The sequence below is a fragment of the Gymnoscopelus braueri genome (assembly GCF_963280865.1).
Source record: "Gymnoscopelus braueri genome assembly, chromosome: 1".
NCBI classification, from domain to species: Eukaryota; Metazoa; Chordata; class Actinopteri; order Myctophiformes; family Myctophidae; genus Gymnoscopelus; species Gymnoscopelus braueri.
In genome coordinates this window covers 43,091,543-43,115,776 of record NC_137603.1, presented here as the reverse complement: position 1 = coordinate 43,115,776, position 24,234 = coordinate 43,091,543, and the positions used below count along the sequence as shown (strand labels likewise).

Genomic DNA, 24,234 nt, shown 5'->3' with positions numbered 1-24,234 from the left:
CAGTAGGACAATAACTTCCTCTTGTATTATTAATACTTCAGGGAACAGCAGTCACTCAGTGCAGCAGGGCTCGATTGGCTGCAGGAATATTCAATGAGAAACTGGATCCCCCCTCAGACTGCGCTCCACTCACTCTCTCTCTCTCTCTCTCTCTCTCCCTCACCCTCTCCCTCTCTCTCTCTCTCTCTCTCTGACACAGGAGATATCAGCTGTAGAAAACCAACACACAAAGATGCTGTTGAGATTTCAATACTGGTTTGATTGCGTGTTTGGCTCCTGTCCTACGCCTATGGTACGATTCATGGTGGTTTGGACAGAACACTTGATTAGGTTAGGTCATGAGTCATGACTCTAAACATAACATTTTCCATTTACATTAACAAATGATATATAAGCGGTATGTATCTGACAGTCGAAATTGGCATATGCCTGTGTAAGTTATTGTATTTTAATTTAAAACAAAATGTAGACATTTATTTGTATTGTATTGAATGCTTTATTTCATGAGAGTTTAGACGCGGTAGACAGACAGTAAACCAATGGCAGAGAGAGGAGAGAAATGCAGACAAGATGAAAGTCTGATGCAAACTCGGGTCCCGCACTCACAAGGAGCATATGGTCTGTCCACTAACTGGCTGAGCAGGAAGCCCTGATGGATGCTTTTAAAGGTTTATTTCCCTAGCCCATTGTTAAGGGAAATGTTCACTTCAGGGTTTTATAATCACGCCTTTACTCAAGAAGAGCAATTTTGACCACCACCCTGACTAAGAATCAACCTGGGGACCACTGTTGTGTTGGGTTAAGATTAGTGCTTTGGTAACACTTGCTATACATCCCACTGTTTCTAAACCAATGGTCCATGAGACTACTAGTGGTCCATGGCATAATTAGGTCTGCAGGTGATCCATGGGAAAACGTTTTAAAATGTAAATACATAAATAAAATACTAATTTTAAATGTATTAAAATGTTTAAATGATATTTCATAAGTCCATCAAATGTAAGAAAATATTTGAATTAATAAGCACGGTGTGGGAGAAAAAGCTTGAAATTGAATAATGACTTGATTTTATTTAATTTCTTGCACGATACTATGTAGAACAAATTATATAAAGCCGAGGCATTATTTAACTGAAATATGCTAGTATTCCAGAGCTCAAAAAAAGGTTGAGAACCACTGATCTATTCCTATCCCATTCTCTTACTTTATCCAACATTCCATTAAACTCATGTTAACTGATATACTGATTTGTATTTTATGTATGAGTGAGCAGACACATGTGATTATATGAGCATATTTCCTAATATTGAGGACTCAATCAGGCAATCCGGTACACTTCCCCTTCTTGAGATTCTGACTCCCTTCTTTCCCTTCCCTCCCTTCTTTCTTGACCTCCGCCTGGCGCCTTCCCAGTAACACTTATAGGTCACCAGGTCATTTAGTGCACTGTTCTGTGGAAGAAATCCTCACTTTCCTCCATTCCTAAATGCATGGTCAGGGACCACATGCAACACCTTCAGTAGTTATATAGTATTAACATACTCTACCATAGAGAATGGTTAAAATATTTTATTCATTAAAATAAGTCGAGGGCTGCCACTTTAATCACATCATCAAACATCTCAGACAGCATTTTCCTTGTCACATAATATGCACATATACCAGTTCAAAATTACAAATGTATTTTTTTATCAACTATTAGTTGTTTTTCCCCCCCTTTTGTTGTCGTCCCCCACCCCCATGTGTATAGTCCCTGCCACTTCCAACCGCTACTGTTTGGTCTCGGGAGGGTGTAGACAACCACACATCTCCTCCGATACACACGTCAACAAACACCTTTTTTCACCTGACATCGAGGGGTCTCACCAGGAGGTTATAACGCATGCAGAGGAACATGCTATTCCTCCCAGTTCCGCTCCCTGCTGAACAGAAAAGGCCTGTATGAGTCACTAGTGCAGTGACAGAGAACACTCTTTCGCCGGGCTTCCTACACAAGCACAACGCCAACTGTGTTCATTGAAGTGCCAAGCCAGCGGCACCATAATTTTTTCTTTACAGCGTGGCACTATAGGGGCCAAGCCGTGTCCATGTGATGTTTTTCGTTATAGTTGTGTGAATATATTTTCCATTTTGTGATGGGCCTCAGATCTTAGATCAACTGTACTGCCATATTTTTTTGCAAGACTGACATCATCAACATGACATCAAGAGATCCACAGGGAAGCCACGACGGTACTAGACCCTGTCTTGTTTAAACAAATTAGCCCTTAATAACTATTTTTATAAAAGGGGAAAAAAACTGATTTGGGCAAGACTGAGATCATCAACATGACATCGTCAACATGACGTCATAGATCCACAGGGAAGCCATGCAGACATTAGACCTTAATAAAGTATAAAAATACATAATTAAAAATAATAATTTGGGGAAAAAAAGAAATGTTCTGCAGGTTTAAGTTGCTTTTCACCAAACATGATTCCAAGGTCAGACGTTGAGGACAGGGATGTCAAAGAGGTCACAGAGGCCCTCAGTCTCATCCAGATTATAGATGTACTCATGTTCACCCGGGGGAGGAGAAAGACGCAGGAGTGGAGAGAAAACTGAAGAATAAAAATGTATTCATTAGGTTGAGATCATCGTATATACACCGTACAAATACAGCATCTGATATGATCAGATGATACTGATTGATGGAGTTAAAAATATATATGTTTTGTGGACCAGATTGATATGATCTAGAACTATCGATCTAACCAGTCAAATTAAATATAGCTGATGTCTTTTTGGGCCTGTACTTCAGTATTTTAAACATGCCTTTTGTAACTCTACTATACTTTCTCTACCAAGGCCATGTAGCTGGCTCCATATTTGCTATCTGGTGCCGGCTCGATATGTTCCCAATCAGTAAAAACATGTCTTGGTCAACGCTTTGTGATTAAATGTCAAATGACCTGTATCTGTGTAAGATGACCTGTATGACCGGGATATTGTCACTAATTTACTCTGTCAGCTGTCACCCTGTCACAGATAAACCTGCCACATGTCCTATGATATCGAAGGAATAACTTGTTTATGGAACCAAAAGTTGTACACAAGGACACTATAAGATGAACAACAACTTATTATGATGACACCCTGATGCCTGACAGCTCATCAGATATGATCTGACGTCTGAGGGTTTTAACCAATCGTTAGGATCCACCTTATGTCTGATGTCCGGACTCCAACTTGTGTATAAATACTATTGCCTGTATTTGTAATAGGAGAGAGATATTTTTGCTGTACGGTGCCTCGTGGATTGATTCTCTCTCTTAATACAATGTCAACCTTTTAATTTGAGAACCGGCCTGTGTCTGTCTTTGATTTCGTCTCATCCTTTTTACACTGGTTTTCAGCTGTTTAACTACAAATAGTTATAAATAACATAGAGCAGGATTAACGACCCTTTATCAACTCTATTAATTGGTCCTTCGTGATTATATGCCGTTTTTCACCAACACTTACCGTCAGAAGCCATAAGCTCTGCTATTAGATCTTCGGTCATAATTTCTACAAAATTAAGAGAAATGTGGTTTGAATACTCAATCATTTACATGTGAAAATGGAAGTAACATTGAGAAGAACAACAAAAATAATCAAATTAACACAAAAACACAATCAGTACCTTTGGTTGGGTCTAGTAAATCTGCCAGGCCTTTGGATACGTCCATCACTGTAAAACAAATACATCAGAGCAGTCAGTACAGAAAGAAGACAACTGAAGAACATGGTGGAAACAGCAGCTAAAACACTGCAGAATAAAAGCCTGTAATAGAATATTTGGATAGTGGACACTAGTAGTTACCAGGGTCATGCCACCTTGCTGTAGGTGGCAGGCACAGGAAACATTTGAACCTTTTCCTCTCTTCTCTAATTTCTGTGCAGTAATAGGGTGATCAGATTTCAATATTATTAAAAGGAACAACTTGACATTTATGTCTGATTTGTTTTCCATGAAAATTTAAAAACGTGCTTTTTCAGGTACAGTATAGCCAAACTATTGAACACATTTCAAGAAGAAAAAATTGTTACTGTATATACATTACTCGATTATTTTCAGTAATACTCTCCATAAAGATATATATTAAAAAATAAAAATAAAATCAACAAGTGGTGCTTAGCACAACAATGCCCACCCCTTTAAACTGAACAAATACACACATATTTGGGTTTTGATTCATTTTAGAATAATGTCACTTTTGAGTTTGCCCTTTCACGGTCAAAGGTCATGTTTCCAATTAGACCATTTGTCCATTAAGTAAAGATGTTTACCGTCAACCATTTTAGAGCTGTGGCGTAAACTGACATTTGACAGATGCCCTTCACCAAACCTTTAAACCCCAACAATCTTCAATAGATGGGAATATTATATAGCTCAATAACTGAGGGGGCAGGGGGGGGGGTCTTCTTAGTTATAAGTAAATTTGACTAATATTCTTTAATTAAGTTATAGCCCAAAAACTATTACCTTTTAATGTGACCTTTGACCTTGATCCAATTCAGGAAAGGTTATTAACAAACAGATAGACACGGACTAAAACAATAACCCTCCATGAGGGGGCGTAATAAGCCACTCACATTCAGCTGATTCAGTGATGGACTTGGCAACATTATAGCTGGGATTAGCCGAGGCCTGGCTTAGTGGGTCCTGCGTTTCATCTGCAGAAGACTTGGCATTATGCAAAATGTCTTCAGGTGGTGGGACAGGAAGCACCATAGGAACAGAGTCAGCATGACCTTTATTGATCAACAGGACATCAATTGGTCCGGTTGTGCTTTTCAGATGGATCTGATACTTCCTCTCACCATCCCGCCCCTGAGTAGAGATATGAACAAGTCACACTATCTGGGGTAAAGTAACGCAAGCAACTATAAAGAGACTAGAGCTCTAATGTTGCAAGACTTACAGCTTTGGGTATGGGGACATCTAGCTGTGTACCGAAGGGTGCACGCACGGCCAACAGGGTATGACCTGAGAAGAAATAAATTCACTATTATGTCAAATTAAAAGAGGATAGACTGTCATCTTTTGATGTGCCTTTTTAATGCTAAGCCATGTAAGAACTTTGAACAATGCTGGCTTTTGTAGTAATTTCAGTTGCCGCTGAAAGAGAATGCCAGTGAGCTTGTGCTTAAAAGACAAGAGTTTTTCTCATGAAATAAACGGACGGTGAAAATGTAAAATGAACACACGCTTCTCTACCACCTCTTGCACGCCTACTCTGAAATTGCCATCCAACGGGTGGAGGCGACAGTACATCACTGTGTTCAAAATGTGTTATTAGCATTGTGCTTTTCACAATGTGGGTCCTGCTAGCTTTTGACATGAAACTTTGTGCTTTTTAACAAACTAGATTTCGGGCTGCTACATGACCCTCACACCTACGTTGAACCACCGATCCGACTGATATGTCTGAGTCATAATGTCGGGGGCTTTGTCAGAGTACCCGTTGTACCCGTCTGCCTGTGTCCCTTTATGCCCATATATGGAGATCTCTGTATCTGTCGGTCTTTGTCCCTTTTATGCCCAGTATATGCCCAATATTGGCATGCCCATATATAGGTATATCAGTTGGATCGGCAATTTTATGGTTATGTCTGAGTCATAGTGACATGCCTATATATGGGCGTATCTGGTTCGTTTATGAGAAAATAAAATGTACCACTGAAGCAGCTGCAGATATCGTCATGGTTCACATAGGCAAGCGTTGATCAGAGTTAAGGTTGAATTTAGAGTACTTGTAGTTAAAACTACATAAATAATATGTCATTTGTTTTGGTTTGTTGTTGTTTTTAACACACATATCAGTATCATCTCTAAAACTTCTCCTTAATGTTCAATTCAAAGTTTCATTGCAAAATTAGAACGTTTGCCAAAAAAAGTGCAGATCTACAAGCTCACAATGTGGCGCGTTGCGACGCATTGTGAGCTTGTAGATTGACTATTTTTGGTGAAGAGAAAAAGCGGTCTAAATACAATCTAGAGGGTTTAAGTGGTTAAGTAAGTGTTTGCTTTAGTATTCAAAGGATATGGATGGTTATCAGAGTCTTCTGTCACATTCTTGATGCTCTGTTGGACCCAGCCCTTCTGTTGGTCCAACTCATTTTCCTTCAGTTCCAGATCCTCCAGTTCTGACTTTAAGCCCATCACCCTTTGAGCAATCGCCTTCGAGTTACCTCCAAGCGCCACACCCCTTATTCAGACAAAAACAATGACGATATGTCGTTATTACAAGAAGTAAAATCTCTCTATGCAGTACGCACACACATGCATATCCACCCATACAAATGCTAAAACTTACTTCCACCGTACACTGTTCTTGGTTTTTTTCTCAATCAGACCAACTCCCTCTAGTACATTGGTGATGTCATAGATGCGCCTCTTCTGTCTGACAGCCAAGACAGTGGCAGCCTGGAATTAAATACAGCCGTTAAATTATCCACAGTGAGTGAGCCATAGCATATTAATCTATCAGACATTTCATAAATCAGTGTTCTTCATAATTCCTTGGATACTTGACAGTAGTCTCACATTGCACAACATTTAAAAACTAAACCGGAAAGACATGCAAGGCCTAATAGTTCTACAATCCCTACAAATTGCTACAAAATCTGTGGCTAGTCAGTCATTTATGGGCATAAACAATAAGTTGAAGAAGGGTAATCTGATAATGATGTACCGTGCATGTTCACATCATGTATTCTTTACATTACTTCAGACCGGTTATTTTCTTTTAAATAGCCAATTTAACACTGAGGTGCCCACAATATTTAGAAAGAGAAAGAGAGAGATGTTTTATATTCTGTGCAATTGGCTATTGGGCCTATATATAGGGCATAGCAGTGCCAGCACAGCCATTTTGTGGTGCCACATATAGAAAACCCATTCATTCCCCCCCCCCCCCCCCCATAGAGATTTCCAAGAATATTATTAGCCTGGAACCAAGCCATCCAGGCTCCTGATGAATCATGACCATAACACATTCGATTCTGTGTTAAAACATATTTAAATAATTAATTATACACCATATTTAATAAATACTCTTTTAAATATTTGTTGTTAGTACTTACTACTTTGAGATCCACCACACCATCCTTCGCATCTTGTAATAAAGCGACAAACTTGGCAGTGAGCAGTCCCAGGCTCCTCTCACGTCTCTGTGTTCCAGCCTGTTGAGACTGCGGCTCCACGTCCATCATGCTCATGTTCGTGTTGTTCACTTCAAAACAAACGCGGTGGAGGAGCTGGTTGAAGTGGCGGGACGAACAGCCACCCACCCAGACACCCACCACACTTACTCACATAGAGCACTGATGATGACTATGATGATGATGAAGCAGCCAGCAGGTCTGCAGAAAGTAGCTCTCTCTGTCTGGAAGTGGAAGGTCGTTTCACTTCCTAGTAGAAGCTGTGTTTGTTTTGAAGTGTGCCGTATGGCTGAAATGGAGCCGTTTGTTTTGTTTACCTCAATCGCTCACCGTACCAAGAAGTGCTCTAGTATCAGGATGTTCTGCTCCAGAGTGACTTTAGAATTCAGATAGTCTTTCATATTAATCATAGCTAACGCACGGAAGATTAGACTACAACAAGTTTGGCGTCTTTAGTTCAGCAGCCGAGTAAAGCGATTTGAAAACTCCCTCCCGACCATCTAGGCTGAGCTGAATGAATCCAGCGAGTTGAACTTCCGGGAGACGTTTGTTCCGGGACTTCATAATAAAGTGGTTGGTTGTTGTTTTGGGTTTTTTTTTCTTTCACAATAAATGTTCTAATTGATTGATTGACTGATTGATTAACAGTTTGCAAATGTGGTACGATTATACAATGGTGCTAAAGGGATAACACAAAAAGCCCTATAAGGGCTTGTTTCCATTGTGGTCCTGTGATGATGATGGTGGTGGTGGTGGTGATGAAGAATGTATTTAGCAAAAAAAAAAGTTAAATGTCATTCCCTTTCAACCACTATAGGCAGTTGTTAAAATCACTTTGAAATTAGATTCTCATTCCAAAGTGTGTATCTCTGTACATGTAGATCTAATTTCAAAGTGAGAGTGAACTTCCTCTGCCAGGTGTCTGGTATAGTCACATGACACCAGAGCAGCAGTGTTGCCATGTCTGCTTTTTATAAGTGACTTTGGGCTTGTTTTTCTGTAAAGTTGTTTGTAAATATTGGTAGTTATTGTTGCGGGTTGCGTTTTTTTTGGGGGGGGGGGCTTGTTTCTAAAGAGTCGTTGCTCATTTGAGCTACTTTCCTAAATGTTGTTTAAATCAGTGGTTCTCAAACTTTTTCATGTCAAAGACCCACCCCCAAATTAACATGTAGGCTACTTGACCACCGATCTGAAAATATTTTGTGCCAGGGACCCCCAGGATTTGTGTATTAAAATAGGACCCGAATTATACTAGTACCTTGACCAAAATGTTTTTTTCTTTGAACATTGCAGATCTACAAGTAGATTGTAGATCGGCTATTCTCAAATGGCTTATGTAAAAAGTCCAAGCTTATCACCAGAAATGCCCCCACCCCCCAACATATTTTTCTTTTTTTACTACTACGTTTATATGATGTTTTTGGATATTTTGTTTATTATTGTTTGTCTCTAAATGTTTTGATGAATTGAATACACAATGGAAACAAGCCATAGTGCTTTCTTGGGTTTATCCTTTTAGCATCCTTTTTTATGGAACTGTACCTCTGTGCTTTTTTTTTGCAAACTGTTAATAAAGTATTCAATCAATCAATCAAAAGTTCATGTGGCCTCTTTTGGGCTTGTTTTCATAGACCTGGTTGCTTATATTTCTCTCACGAAATCTGGCAACGCTACAGAGCAGTCACATGACCTGCATGGTTGCAGTTTAAAGCACAGGGAAGCAAGCCTAGCTTAATAGAAGAAGTTGTTCCTGACAGTCAGATCATATCAACGGTTCGGTGCTACAGATAATGTTTTCTGGAGGTCTATTGTCGTGTTTTGTCGCCTTGCTCTGTGTCTTCACCGTGGCTCAGTGTCACTATGCTCCCGACGAGGTGACCGAGCTTCCTGGCATGGCATTTAAACCAAACTATCGTCAGTGGTCTGGCTATCTCTATGCTGGTCCAGGGAAGTTTCTACATTACTGGTAGGTTTGAGTCACTTTTAAACCAGCAGTGGTGGAAAGTAACTAAGTACATGTACTCAAGTACTGCAATTAAGTACTAATTTGAATGATTTTTACTTTACTGAAGTATTTTCAAAATCATTTTTTGAAAACTTAGTTACGTTGTAGATTATTATTATTATTACAAAACGTACATTAACCACTTCAGCCCTATCTAAACTTACAAGTGACATGTTGTGAGTTTGTATATAAAAACATTCGTCAAACTGTATGCAAATACTATTAAACCCGTTTTAAAATGGGCTCTTTCTGATGTAAAACAGACAGTTGTGCCGTTTTTGATTTATCTTGAAATGATCACAAATCTACTTGTACATGTCAGTATGGTTGGTTCCAAAATAAGTTGCAGTCTTGGATGATTTTGCTCTTGTTTGCTAATGACAGTCAACACTTATGGAGTGCTGCCTGTGCACACCTTGTTAATGAATGACCACATAAGAGTGTGTGGGCACCTTGTGGAGGCTAAAGTGCCTGGAGTGTAGCAGAGTAGACGATATTATATGCAGGCAGTCACAGTTGGCCTGAGCCAAACTAAGTAGGCTCTAGTACACAGTACACACCTGTCCTGCATGAGCTAATGCACACAGCCATTATAACTTGTTTCACCTGCTTATTGGATTCCAGAATTTTTGGCAATACAGTATACTGTGAGTTGTTTACGCATGGCCAACAGCATAGAAATAAAAAACTTTGCTCTAAAACCCTGAAGTCATCTGTTCCCTCCTGTGAGCCCTGCCACAATTGCCTTCTTATTCATGTGACTAGGACTATCCTGTTGGTGTAAAGTAAACACTTACTTGTAGGATGTCTAATTATTTAAACCTGTAAATCCCCAGGTTTGTGACCTCTCAGAGGAACCCACTGAAAGACCCCCTGGTGCTGTGGCTGAACGGAGGGCCTGGCTGCAGTTCTCTGGATGGATTCCTGTCAGAGAATGGCCCCTTTCATGCAAGTTCATTTCTCTCCATGTGTATATGGGCACGCTTGTGCCGAATAAAAATAGACATGCACTTGCATGATGTGTGGGTCTACTTAAAACTAAGTCGTCTGCATGACACAATTTAATATGATCGATCATGAAAACTTGGAGGACATACAACATCAGAAATCCTCCTACTGTTTCCTTGATATTCTTCCAACAGGCCTTTTCAAAAATAGTTCAAATTGCATGGGCTCAGATCTCTTACAAATTGTCAAAACCTCTCCCATAGGCCCTGAAAACTGTCTGCAGTCATCACACCACTCTCAAAAAAGTGCTCTAAAGTTTAAACCTCAACTAATGAACTATTATAGTGCCATAACAAACCTTTGAGTAGACTTGAAATGGCTTGAAAAACATCCTGGCTTTGAAATCTTTCAGTCAGCAATTGTTTTTGGAGTCAAAGAAGACTGTTTTAAAAGTCAGTGCCTAGTATCAATCGGTAATGTTAAAAACTACAACCCAAGCCAAAAACCTTGGTGTAGTCATGAGCTCCGATCTGAATGTTGGCAGCCACAAAAATATATTAAGGATTAAAGGACTTATGTCTCAGCGGTAACCGGAGCACTCGCCCCGAAACACACTTTGGGGTTGTTGTTTTTTTGTGCACCGCTTTCCCCCAGTGGTTCTTGTTTTACTGCGGTTACGTTTAGGAATACCTGGTGGCCATCTTAGAGCTGGTAAGCAATTGATGACACCGGGTGGTCACCATGAGCAACACCACTGGAGAAGATCTCTGCATATCAAACATGGTTGCCACAGCTGCTGCGCAAAATGAAAATGCTACTGTTAGTTTATAAAGCATAAATATATAAAGCATTTCTTATCTTGTGCTGTCACGAACCATCCAGACTTCCAGACCTCTTGGGGCATCTGGGAGAGGTCTGCTTTATATCTCCAGAATCGGAACTAAAAGCAATGTTGAGTTTTTATGCACCACATATCTGGAACTATAACAGACTACAAACTCTCATAAAAGTGCAGGTCTACAACTTTTCTTTAAGTCACAGCTAAAATGATGTTTGCTGCTGCCTTTATTGAGTCTTTAAATTATTATTCTGCCATTTTACTCTTATTGTATTCAAATGTATTTTTTTTTGTATTGTGATTTTTTTTTTTTTTGCTCTGCATCTTGAATATGTTTCCTATTGAGGAGATGGGTATTGAACTTTTCACTGAATAAAAATGTCCCTCTTTATAATGAGTTTATTTTGCTTGTTTTATGTGAAGCACTTGAAGTTCCCTTGTTGAATTGCCTTGCATGTAGACGACCCTCTCCCCTTCTTGGTTGTACTAGCTGCATACATGAGCACAGATTGAAAGTAACTAAATGAGGTTTCTTTTCAGGTACACGATGATGGGGCTACACTGTATGAGAACAAATTCAGCTGGAACAAGATAGCCAACATTCTATATCTGGAATCTCCTGCAGGAGTGGGCTATTCTTACTCTGATGACCAGAAGTACAAAACGGATGACAACCAGGTGAGTTCAGTCTGTTTAGTGTCATTAAGAGTCTTTACCAGCCCAGGAGAACAGATGGATAGATGCCTTTATTGTTCCGTGAGGGAAATTCAGGCGCCAGCGACGGAACATGGTTGCGACCAGTGGTTCTCAAACCTTTTTAATTTCAAGGACCTCCATAATGGTTCCATTTGTACACTCAGAGTTGCAGACCAGTAAGGGTTGATTAGGAACCCCCTCAAGGAAGAACCCCTGGTTAAGACCATTTTGACAGTTTATACATAACCTTGCATTTGACAATCGCATAATTTTATTTCATCTATCTTGTAGGTTGCTGATGATAATTACTTGGCGCTACAGAGTTTCTTTGCCAAGTTTCCCAACTTCACACAGAATGAGTTCTTCATATTTGGTGAGAGTTATGGGGGTATCTATGCCCCAACCCTGAGTCAGCGTGTGGTCACTGGAACTGGCAAAATGAACTTCAAGGTGAGCAAACAAGCCTGGTTTCACCTGCACTACACACTCAGTAGTGCTGTGAAAATTCTAGCATTAAGATGTTGGCGTTCAATTTGCCACTGAGCCATTCATTATTTATGTGATTTTGGTGTTCTCCTCTCTTTTAGGGCTTTGCAGTGGGCAACGGGCTCAGTAGCGTTGCTCTCAATGACCAATCTATAGTCTACTTTGCTTACTACCATGGACTCTTGGGAGAAGAGTAAGTAACAAATCAGAGCCCATTGTCTCCTTGAGTTAGGCAAAGGAAAGTATTTACACTAGAGATATTTAACTGAGGTCATTCCACCTCTACTGGCCGATTTGCTGCAGGACAATGCCCATGATGCATTGTGTAAACAGCCCAAGGTTATTAAATATGGTTAATTGTACTTATTGTAAGTCGCTTGGATAAAAGCGTCTGCTAAATGACTAATGTTTAGTGTGGTTAATTTGTTTTGGTAAAAAATTGGCCTTTTTCTTTAGCGTGGTTAAGTTTAGACATTGGTGTAGTGCGATAGTTTTAAGGATTGGGGAGGGGGGGTTTGTAACTAGATTTTTCTTAGGATACAATCAATTTGCAAATGCACATTTTGCACAAATGCAGTAAAGTTAGGATTTTTTTTTTCTCTGCAGTTTATGGCGTGATCTGAACATCAATTGTTGTGAGAAGGGAAGCTGTAACTTCTACAATAACAGTGTGGATGCCTGCAAGACACAGGTACAATATGCATGTCTACTTACTGTATAATATGCACATGCACTTTTTGTTGTATTTGAGTGATTTTTAAGTGTCTGCGCTCATTCCCACTCGCAGCTAAATCTGGCCTTCAGGATAGTTTACGAGTCTGGGCTCAATTCGTTTGCACTATACTTGGACTGTGCAGGTGGAATCAAAGCCTATGAAATGTCCATGCGCCATCTCTTTACAAACTACAGAAAGTACTGGGAGACCCAAGTGAGTGTTCTTTTCATGAGCAATTGGCAGTTTTTGGTTCTTAAATGCATATCTGATCTTGGTTTTTGTTAAGCAAATCACTGATTTGCATTTTATGTTTGTTTTTTGCAGACTGCATTTGTCCCTCTGTCTTTGAGTGACGTCCCTCCGTCTTTGAGTCACGTCCCTCCTTGCATCAACAGTACAGCTCAGATGAATTGGCTTATCAGGGGTGATGTGAGAAAGGCTTTGCACATTCCAGACACACTACCACCGTGGGACCTTTGCAGGTAAATTATGACAACATAACCGATAAACTAAAAAGCATAATTTTTTGTTGATCAATTTTCAGCAAGCAACATGTTCATACAAGAGTAACAAATTAAATGTAGACGTAATGGTTGAAAGCATTGGAATTAAATGTTATTTACTTGGTTGACCGGGGTTCCCCAGGGCTCTATAAGCATTTCCCTCAACTCCTATTTGCCAAAAATGGCCATCTACGTTGCAAAGTGACATGTTCTGAGCTTGTAGATTATTTTCACAGACTGCTCGCCCCAGACTAGGATCCTAGGGTTCATTTGGTTAAGATTATGGTGACGCAGCATAACACTAGTGAACTTGGTCTGTCAGCTCGAATACATTATACTTTACATATATAGACGTGACTTAAATTACTGGGATTGAGTGTACCAGTGACGTTGATCACAAATTACTGGGATTGAGTGTACCACGTTGATCACAAATTATTTTCAGTTTTGTTTGAAACTAACTTGCCACACCAGTTGTCCTGCAGTTGAGTTGATGGTCACAAAGAGCTTAGTCCTCATCATATAAATTGATTTTCTCATCTGTAGTTCTGAGGTTGAAGCACAATACTCAGTTGTCTACCGAACGGTGAAGGAGGTTTATCAGAAGCTGTTGTCTTTGGGGGTCCGGGCACTGGTGTACAATGGAGACACTGACATGTCCTGTAACTTTCTGGGAGACCAGTGGTTCGTGGAAGACCTTGGCCAGAAGGTGGGTTTTTTTTTTTATTCAAGAGCTAATTATCAGATGCACATGACTTGGCTCTTGTACATGCATGTTAAGTATGTAAACTTTTCTCATAGGCAACCACCAAATACCAGAGTTGGTTTTACGATGACCAGATTGCTGGCTTCTACCAACAGTTTGGGAACGTCACATTCCTGACGGTTAAGGTAAGCATTAGTAGAGCATATGCATCTCAAAGTCATGCTATTCCAGTCAGACTATACTAGTTATGCGATACTCTGCTAGACATTTAAAATCGTCTGAAAGGAATCTAAAAACAAATCCCACATATTTGCCCTGGTTGGGGGTCTGTGTGTATAGTTTTAAAGATAATAACTTAAAGGAGAATTCCGGACAAATTAAGTGTTATCTTTCATGTCTCGTTACTCACCTAGCGACGTAAAAAGTGGCGTTCTTTTTTTCCATATATTCCCCTGTCGTCATTTTTTAAACACCCTCCGTTGTTATAATGGGAGCGCGTGGGTTAGTGAAGTTCGTCTATTATAACCGATGCAATGTTATTTTTTTATCTTCTACGATTCATTGTAGAGTCTCATGATAGTCAAACATGCGCTGAAAATTCCTGCGAGCCTGCCGTTAATGGCGAACGATTTAACACTGGTTGCTTGTTTCCAGAATCTGGCAACACGAGTTGCCAGGTTCTGGAAAGAAACAAGCATCCAGTGTTAAATCGTTCGCCATTAACGGCAGGCTCGCAGGAATTTTCAGCGCATGTTTGACTATCATGAGACTCTACAATGAATCGTAGAAGAGAAAAAAAATAACATTGCATCGGTTATAATAGACGAACTTCACTAACCCACGCGCTCCCATTATAACAACGGAGGGTGTTTAAAAAATGACGACAGGGGAATATATGGAAAAAAAGAACGCCACTTTTTTACGTCGCTAGGTGAGTAACGAGACATGAAAGATAACACTTAATTTGTCCGGAATTCTCCTAACAGCCTTTAGAGCTGTCACCATGAGCAACACCACTGGAGAAGATCAATGCATATCAAACATGGTCGCCACAGCTGCTGCGCTCATTAAATGGGTTTTTCTCAGTCTTTGACTAAATAAGGGTATGTAATAAAAAATGATTGCCACTGCAATTATTGCTACCCACGTCTTATACTCTGAAAGATTCAAGAGGTATCACTGATGAATTGAATACACAGGACCACAATGGAAACGAGCGCTTAATGCTTTTTGTTATCCTTTTAGCATCATTGTATAATCGTACCACTGTACTATTTTCAAACTGTTAAAATATTCAATCAAACTGATTATCCTCTGTTCCAGGGTGCAGGACACATGGTTCCCCAGTGGGCTCCAGGCCCAGCTTTCCACATGTTCCAGTCTTTTGTAACAAATGGCTCCTACTGAGCATGTTGGAGAAACGTTGATGACTACACTTGTGTGTAGTGAGCACAGTTCATTTTTCTCAGGGAAGAACTCCTAATGCCTAATCAATATATGGTTTAAATCATCAAGCCACAAGTCTAACTTTATGCTTCTGAAGCTAGCTTTATTAGATGTACTATAGTCAAATCGGGTGTGCCTTAAAGGGACTTGTCAGCTCTGAACAACCTAGCTCAAATTGTCTTGAGCAGTCTTCATTTTTATGTGAATTTTGTGTCTGTATTAAAAAGTTGTCTGAACTACCAGTGTCATGGTTCATTCAAATCTAGATTTGAAGTTATTTATTGGGGGTGAGACGGAACAAATAGACCGAAGACAACACATCACTTTTCAGTTAGTTTGTAGTTTAGTCACAAGCTCTTAATACTTTCATTGGTTAATATTTATAAAACCTGCACACCTAACCACTTAACTTAAAGCTGATCTACAAGCTCACAATGCGATACGTTGTGAGCTTATAGATCAGCTCCTTTGTGACACTGTAGTTGAAGTAGGGCATTAATTACCGTTAAAAACAAAGTTTAAATTTGGAGGTTTGTGCCCGACTGCAACGATATCAGTGACCATGTCTCAAATATTTCTTTGGTAGAAATGTGATCAGTATAAAGGTATGGTGAGAACATGTAGCATATATGCTGAGCCTAGCTGTCGGATAATTTTCCTTAAAATATTTCAGTTGTACAACATTGCTTATCTGCTATTATGCTGCAGATGTGACAATCAAGTATTCTTTCATAAGTCAGACAAAACTGCAATTTTAAAGAATCCCCTGATTTTATATCCCTTAGTTACATGTACTGTACATACAGGTATAGTCATTCAAAACACAAATACACTTATTGTCAAGTATAGTAATTGATCTAATACCCCAAAATAATTTCCCAAGACATGCACCACAAGGTTATACGAGGCCAGTTAACCATGATGGCAAGACATGTTTATGGAATTGTAAAACTAATCATACAAATGTTGTTTTAAAAACCTGCCAAACATCCAAGTATGGAGACCAAAGGGGGTTTCATCATGAGCGTCACACAATGGTGTGCTGTACATAGGCTTAGGCAGTCTTGTTTTTGGTTTAACTGCTGCTGGCAGATAAACCCGTTTGTTGCAGCAGCGCAGAGTTTGGAGTTGGAGTCAAATAGTTATCCTCTTTGGGCTACTTTTACATTCTTGGAAGCTCTATACGAGTAAACCTGGTTTTGCTTCCTTATGATACATAATTAGATAAATTAGGGTGACCCTAGAAGACACATGAAATTAATGTCAGAGAAATTAAGCCTCCATACACAGGGCTTCATGAATACAAATGCACATACAGTAATGTCTACCTTAGGTGTGATTGTAAGAAATTGCTTCTGTTTTGCCACTCCCTCTTTGCACCTTGTTTTATAGTAATGTAGTGCCAAAATAAATAAATAAAAGTTTCATTTCAAAGCATTTCAGGAAGCACAGTAGTTCAGCTGTGTAAATTGAAGATGTAATGTCAAAATTAATGTCAATGCAATGGAGTTGAAAAGTATAATACTGTAGATGTTGATTCTGGCTGGGGAAATAAACAGACCAAACCGTAACAATGATTACAATTGTTAACCCATAAATGGGAGAAGCAAGCATGATATTCTAAAAAAAAGGATGGAAAAAAGGGAAATTAAATAAAAAAGCAGCTCACTTGACAACACTGAACTCTCACATGTTTGAAAGTCAAGTCTGGACCAGGTGGAGAGTTGGTAACTATTGCACATTAAATTAAAAGATTTATAAACCACCATTTTGGCGTACAAACATTGCTTCCAGTTTGATCATGAGGACTTTATATACAATAAGATTGGGGTTCTCACCCCAGGGCTATGAGATGACAGAGGCAGTTCAGTGCCCCACTACCTCAAACAGGTAGAACCCCAAAGCTGCTTCTACCGTAAAAGAGAACAATATTTAAAACAACATGCAACATAAAAACTGGCACAAAAATAAAAAAGGAAAGTTATCTGTCTTCTGTTAAATCAGACAACAGTGCCCCATGGAAGTCCTCTGAGGCATTTGCTCAGCAAGGAGTGGAGAAATGACATGCAGTAGGAAAGTATTCAAATCAGTGTGTCTTGAGTTGCATCCTCTTCATCTCATTCTAGTTCATTCAAATAGTTCAGAATAGCAGCAGAGAATTAATCACACCATTCCTTCTAGCGAAGATGCCTCTGTATCCAGGAAACTGCCTTTTTAGCTGTTAATGTCTTGAATTATGGAGTTGGTGGTGGTCAGGCCAAAGATGAATGCTCCAAGCGAAACTGTGATTACACCATACACCACCAACACATGCCAACTGTAGGTGACAGAAGCAACATGAAAGTCATAAGAGTTAGAAATATATTTTCAAATGGCACCAGAGGACCAGTTCATGCATTGAAAATGTTTAAAAAAATATTAGCTTGCATAACTCTTAGGGATCCAAGTAATTTAATATTAATCTGCCAATACAGAATCCCCTCCCGATCCAAGATTTATACTTAACCAGATAATACAGCTGCAAAATGTACTTAGTAAAGCCAATCAAATTAAGTAGGAGTGGCTGTTGGACTACTTCAATTTTCCCCTTTAAATCACTTGAGCCCTATTTTATACTTTGTCGTACGACGGTGATCTACAGCGAAAATGGCCTAACTGCACCGTGTTGCATCTCAACACGTGAGATTGTAGATCGGTTACAGTGCATTCTGGCGCAATGTTAGAATTCTCTTACTTCTTTTGCAACAGCAATGTAGTTACCCAGCTTGCACCAAAATTATATCAAAACCAAGACATTTTGAGTGATATAGTCATAGTTATAGCGGCGTAATTTATTTGCCCTACCAAGTAAGAGAGATTGTCGGCACTCTGAACTTAAGTGTTTGATTAGATTGACCTCAGAAGATAGAGAAATTTGGCTAGAATTGCCCTTTAAAATATCTCCACACTGCAGACAATTTAGCAGCTGCTGAACAGTAAATACGTGTTTCTGCCTTACTGCTGCAAGTTGTGGGTAATGTCCGTTTACAACACCTACAGTCTATGACAGCTGACATAGACAGGAGAGCAATGTGGTAGAAGGATCAGACTTTGATCGGGCTTAATTAATTCGGGCAAATTAAACATGTCTTGATTGGCTCTGAGACTGATCTTTCAGACTGGATCGGGACATTCCCAATAAATATGGTTGCTGGTTGGTTTCCCAACTGAAAGGAAATCAAATAATTCACTTGAGAGACCCGTTGCCAAGTAATGATCAATCTATCTTACCTGGGAGATCTGCTCTCGGTCTCTGAAAGCTTGGCATGAATGAGACACAGACCTATTGAAAAAAATAAATGAACAGATGTTAAAGTATCACAATTATTGTGGCATTAAAGCTTTACACAGTGCCAAATATCATACAATCATACCTGGGAAAACAAAGATGAAACAGGCTGCTAGTCCTCCAATTAGTGATATCACCCGTCCTATATCTGGGATGAAGAGGGCAAGGACGAGGGTGATAGAAAACCACACCAGCGTCTGCAGTATCCTGCGTCTCTGCTCACGTCGCACACACACCTCAACCTGCTCGCCTTGGAAACGCAGCCACAGTCCTTCTATAACCGCCCTGGAAGAATGTAACAGTAATATTTATTTTCACTACAGTGAGAAAATACTACATTAGCACCATTGAGAATTACATTTTCTAATTATCACACCCAGACCATAAGAAGATGACAAGTTGTAGGATATGTATTCTGGGGATTGGGGATAAAGGAGAAAGGTTTTAGAGGGGAACCATAAGTATGGACGATAGCCTAGTAGTAGGACTGCGTCTTGCCACTCTCTCATATGGAAAAGGTTCTATTATTACAGCATGCTATACCCCTTGTTTATTATTGCTGCTGCAATGTTGACCAAAACCAAATAAGCGCTGAGTCAGTTGTGGGCCAGCAATGTGCCAATCAGGATGGAATATGAAAAATAGAACGGATCCGTCTTGATCACTTGACTAAAGTGATAATGTGTGCCGATTTGCGTGATGTTTGGACAAATTTGTAGGCGTAATTCGCAAAAATCAATGTGCGAATGTGTGTGCACACAGTTCCACCGCGATCGGACGCTGCCTTCATGATTTGCAGCATTTTGTTCAAAACGGGCCACTGCAAACTTTAGATGTCAATCTTAGCCAATCAGGATGGAATATGAAAAATCTAACAGATTAGTCTTGATCACATGACTATAGAGATCATGTGTACCGATTTGCGTGAAATTTTTATAAAATCTGAAGGAGTAATATCATTTTCTTTCTTTTTTACATAAGTTGGCCTCCTGGTGGCGCTATAAATGGCAGATGTGAAAAATGCAGGGCAAAGGTTTTTCCTTAGCCTCTAGGTCTAGGGAGTGCGCAAACAGTTTTACACAGATCGGTGCAGTTATAGGTAAAAACGCAAATCGGCCTGGTATAACGCCACCATGAGGCTGATTAGAACATTTTCAAGTGGCATTTCTTCCTCGGCCTGGTGGGAATATGCTTGAAACATTTCACGGAAATCGCACGATGTATTCATGTTTTGTGGCATTTTGTTCAAAACGAAGCAATCCTGTAAACTTTGGAAGCCAATCTTAGCCAATCAGGATGGAATATGAAAAATTTTAAAGACCTATTTCGTTTAATGACTATAGAGATACTGTGTAGCACAGTCTTTTTCTGTGCCTCAGTAGCATTGCCTCACCTGCCACAGAAGTGCAAAATGGGATAGGAGGTGACAACACAGACGATGATGAAAGCTCTTGCGATGGCAACTGCAATGTCATCAGGAGGATATGACATCAGCACATCCTGACTAACATTGGAGCCAAATGACAGGAACCCACAGACACCTGCAGATGGAGAATATTAAATTACCACCGTGTTATTGTGTTGGGTATTGTAACTTACATTCAAACCACTGAGTATATATGTCCTCACACTGTGATTTTGCAAAAGCTCCCAATCAAGGCTTTATTATAGATTAACGTTTCGACACATGGTCTTCTTCAGAACCCAAGCTGATGCACCCCAATATAAAACCTTTGCATTTTGAAAAATAGACAGAGACACATAAACAACATACCTGTCCCTGTGTACACAAAGAGGCAGATAAGCATGCTGAAAGTGACTACAATTCCCCAAGGTTTAAGCTCACTCCTTTTCATGCTATTGAACACTGGGACAGCGCTGACATGGCACTGTGATATAGGAGGAGAGAGACAAGGAGGGAGGAGTAAATCAATTTCTCTCAACATTCAATGGAAGTCACAACAAGTAATAGCAATTGCCAAACAGGCAAACACTTGCAGTACATGTAGTGATTGACCAATACATCATTTGGCCTAAACAGGACATTAAACACAATTTTGGCATTTAACCTTCCAATATTTTAGCTTGCCCCCCAAACTGAAGTATGTATATTTTTTACATTACAGTGCAATGGTAATGGTAATAAATGCAATAATAGAATTTGAATTGAGTTTGAATGAGTAACAATTTGGACATTTTATCTACCTTTGTTACAACGTTCTAGTTCACCTTCTATGTGCCTACAGTATATCACTTTATTTGGATGGGAGGGGGCTTTCTCTGACAGGCATATACATTAGCTTAAGTTTATAGCAACATCCCTATGTCCCTCTTTTTGTTGTTGGGCAAACTTCATGATCTAAAATTATACAGTACCTGGAAACCAAAGCATATGGTGGGCATTGCATTGAACGCAGCAGTCCAGGAAGACGCACTGTAAGAAACACACTGGTTTAGCACAATGTTTATGTTAGGGTTTGAATGAGAGGTAAATATGCTGTTTAAGCTTTGATAACATCATATCCCAGCAGGAGAAAAAGCTGTAAATTGAATATAAAGGAGGTCATGGCATACACTGATATTACATACTAATATTAAGAGCTCACCTGGTAGGAATGTAGCCTGGAACCACCTCTTTATCAGGCCAGATGTACTTGATAATGACAACGATGGTAACGTACCAGGTACCAATGACACTCAATGTACTATAATAAAAACACAGACGGATATCTCATGTTACATTTGCAGGGCATAATTAAATGTTAAAACTGTTGAGTGATAATTACCTGGCATATTTCTGAAACCCAATCTCTTTGGGGATGGAGAGCGGTAGAATAACCAGGACCCCAGTAACAACGATGGTGAACTTGCGGTCTGTGTACCAATTGCTATTAACCTCCGCTTCCCCTTCATGATATATTGCAGCCATCACTATATAAAAAAGGACAAAGTAAACAATATTACACAATATTGTAATGAATAATCCAGTGCACACCATAGAACTTGACTATTTTACTTGAAATAGTTCTGTTTCGAATCAAAACAAAACTATCAAATACAAATGTAAGTCAAGTTCAATGCACTGTATTATTTGTATAGAAACATTGTTCAGATTCTTGCACCAGTTGGAGTCTTGGAGGAAGGAACAGGGTATTTACATTGTCGCGACTCATGACATACTGTATACTGTGGGTGTGGGTGTGTGTGTGCATGTGTGTATATATATAAATATGAATATAAATATAGCTATACAACTAGATAGATATGCAGAATTGAGAGGGCAGTGTTAACAACAGATAGAAGCGTCACCGGTCACATTCTGCTACCATAAGCAGACGGAGGTAGAATTTCTATACTGTCAGCACTTCAGATCATGCAATTGCATGGAAGGGTCATGTGATGTATACGTTTAAAGACTGTAAAAGCAGAAGTAGTAGTAGTTGGCTTTGACACCCTTTGCTCTTATGTGAGAAGGTAGAACCTGATTCTGGCAGCATGTAAAACTGACTCACATATGGAATAGTGGCATTTATAAAAACGGACTAACAGTTAAGATAGAAAAATGAAACCTGAAATTCAATACAAAAGCATACACTCACAGCGGTCTAGCTGGTCTCCAATGACAATGAAGAATGCAATGCAGGTGCCGAAGGTGTAGACAGCAATGGCTACTTCACATAAAACGCCTGTAACCTTCCCACAAGAGGCCCTCACTACCTCTTGATAGGTGCTTTCATTACTGACCTAGTAATAACACAAGGGACCAATGAGGTAAAAACAATGTAATCTCATGCATTATGATGGATATACAGTCAGCCTTCATTTGTATTTTGTCGTACGACTTGTGTACGTCATGTGCAGGGTTAATTTTTACAGCAAATTCTGATTTAGTCCTTTAGTACTATTTTAGTAATCTGAAATTCATTAGTCTTAGTCTAGTCTTAGTCGACTAAATATCAAAATATTTTTAGTCTTAGTCAACTAAATTAACACTGGTCACGTGACAACAATAACTAGGTGGAAATATGTTCTTTTTGTCGTGCAACAAAACATAAAATAAAGTACTCTCGAACCATTGAGTATAAAGTTATTTTGGCTATGAACACATATTGAATTCCTGATTATAAAAAAAAGATGAGTTACGCATAGCAACAGACTATCAGCTATTGATTCTGACTACAGTATATCTATTTAAAATATTAAATATGGTAGTTAATCAAATACTCATCAAAGATGAACATATGGCAACATGTGAATACATAATTAAATACATATCTTACAAATTAAATACACAGCATAAATAACACATTTCAAATAACTTCAATACCAACAGGCAGTGGGCAGGCAGAGCAAGTTAAGAGACATAGTTATAGCAGGGCTATAGAGTTATAGGGCTGCGAGTGATCGATCGATAAGTCGATACAGACAGGTTGAAAGCATGAGAGAAAGGCAGAAAGTATTTCAGACCATCATTACCAAGTGACATAATAGACCCGGCCTAGACAGACACTCACCTGGGAACAGTAGGCCAGGACCACCAATCCCGTGATAATGAAGGTCAACATGAACTGAAATAGGAAGAAAAAGTATTACATTATGTTCTTCCGTTACCGTGTCTATAAATAATGTTGTGGTCGATCAAAAGAGGGTCCATATACAGTATGAGTTTGTAGTTGACAGACAACGGTCACCATTTGTGACACAACTATACTAGTAGAAATCAACAAATACTGTAGGAATGCTTAAGTTGCAAGTATGATGAGATCTTTATACAAAAATGTTAATAGTCGTGAACATGTCTTCCATGAAGTGGAGAAATGAACTGCATATTAGAACAGAAGAGTTCCTCTCTCAGAACTTCTCACCATCTGAAGCATTATTCCAGCAGTCACGCCTCCTGCCATATTGAAGGCTGCTGGGAAGTTTAGGAGTCCCGCTCCCAGTGCTGCGTTCACTACAATGAAGACAGCTCCCATAGATGACACGCCATTACTCTTTCTCCTGTCTGGATCGAGGTGTGGGACAGAATCCACACTGGGGCTTTGCAAGAGCCACGCTCTTTCTCCAGGGTCCTCACTCCCTACTCCAACCCAGTCTGCTGTGTCACTGTTAATCGCCATGTTTAACAGTCAAGCTGCAAGGACTCCACAAAAAACAACCTCAAACCCTCACAATGTGAGTGTAGGAAGTTCTAGGAACAGGCAGGGTGCTCAGCCTGTGTGAGGGGACAAGAAATCACATAAGAGTGTAAATGTCCAGCCTGTTCTCTGACTTCCAAGTTCAAAGTGGCAGTTGTCTCACTTACTCAGTGACCTCCAATGACACATTGTTCACAAGTAAAGTTCATTATGAGAAACGCAAAACAAAGTGGTAC

At 39.5% G+C, this 24,234-nt stretch overlaps 3 protein-coding genes across 3 annotated transcripts; 1 reads left to right on the top strand and 2 right to left on the bottom strand.

The window, feature by feature from the left end:
• Window positions 1-1,567: 1,567 nt before the first annotated feature.
• Window positions 1,568-7,687, bottom strand: LOC308082757 (transcription factor E2F5-like). Its single transcript, XM_080424756.1, has 9 exons — window positions 7,112-7,687; window positions 6,343-6,452; window positions 6,074-6,234; window positions 5,704-5,748; window positions 4,948-5,012; window positions 4,619-4,856; window positions 3,666-3,713; window positions 3,506-3,550; window positions 1,568-2,601 (listed from the first exon to the last, which is right to left on the bottom strand). Exons 1-9 carry the CDS (start codon window positions 7,244-7,246, stop codon window positions 2,486-2,488), a joined length of 963 nt encoding a protein of 320 aa, XP_080280882.1. The 5' UTR covers window positions 7,247-7,687; the 3' UTR covers window positions 1,568-2,485.
• Window positions 7,688-8,898: 1,211 nt separating this feature from the next.
• Window positions 8,899-15,768, top strand: LOC308082592 (lysosomal protective protein-like). The gene is made up of 11 exons (XM_080424432.1): window positions 8,899-9,155; window positions 10,031-10,142; window positions 11,521-11,658; window positions 11,968-12,126; window positions 12,264-12,355; window positions 12,769-12,853; window positions 12,950-13,090; window positions 13,202-13,359; window positions 13,927-14,089; window positions 14,182-14,271; window positions 15,410-15,768. Exons 1-11 carry the CDS (start codon window positions 8,980-8,982, stop codon window positions 15,491-15,493), a joined length of 1,398 nt encoding a protein of 465 aa, XP_080280558.1. The 5' UTR covers window positions 8,899-8,979; the 3' UTR covers window positions 15,494-15,768.
• A 2,981-nt stretch (window positions 15,769-18,749) lies between these two features.
• LOC308091098 (sodium-coupled neutral amino acid transporter 7-like) lies at window positions 18,750-24,072 on the bottom strand. Its single transcript, XM_080436439.1, has 10 exons — window positions 23,726-24,072; window positions 23,375-23,428; window positions 22,460-22,604; window positions 21,647-21,791; window positions 21,467-21,565; window positions 21,237-21,294; window positions 20,635-20,749; window positions 20,254-20,401; window positions 18,946-19,145; window positions 18,750-18,854 (listed from the first exon to the last, which is right to left on the bottom strand). Exons 1-10 carry the CDS (start codon window positions 23,978-23,980, stop codon window positions 18,799-18,801), a joined length of 1,275 nt encoding a protein of 424 aa, XP_080292565.1. The 5' UTR covers window positions 23,981-24,072; the 3' UTR covers window positions 18,750-18,798.
• Window positions 24,073-24,234: the final 162 nt, after the last annotated feature.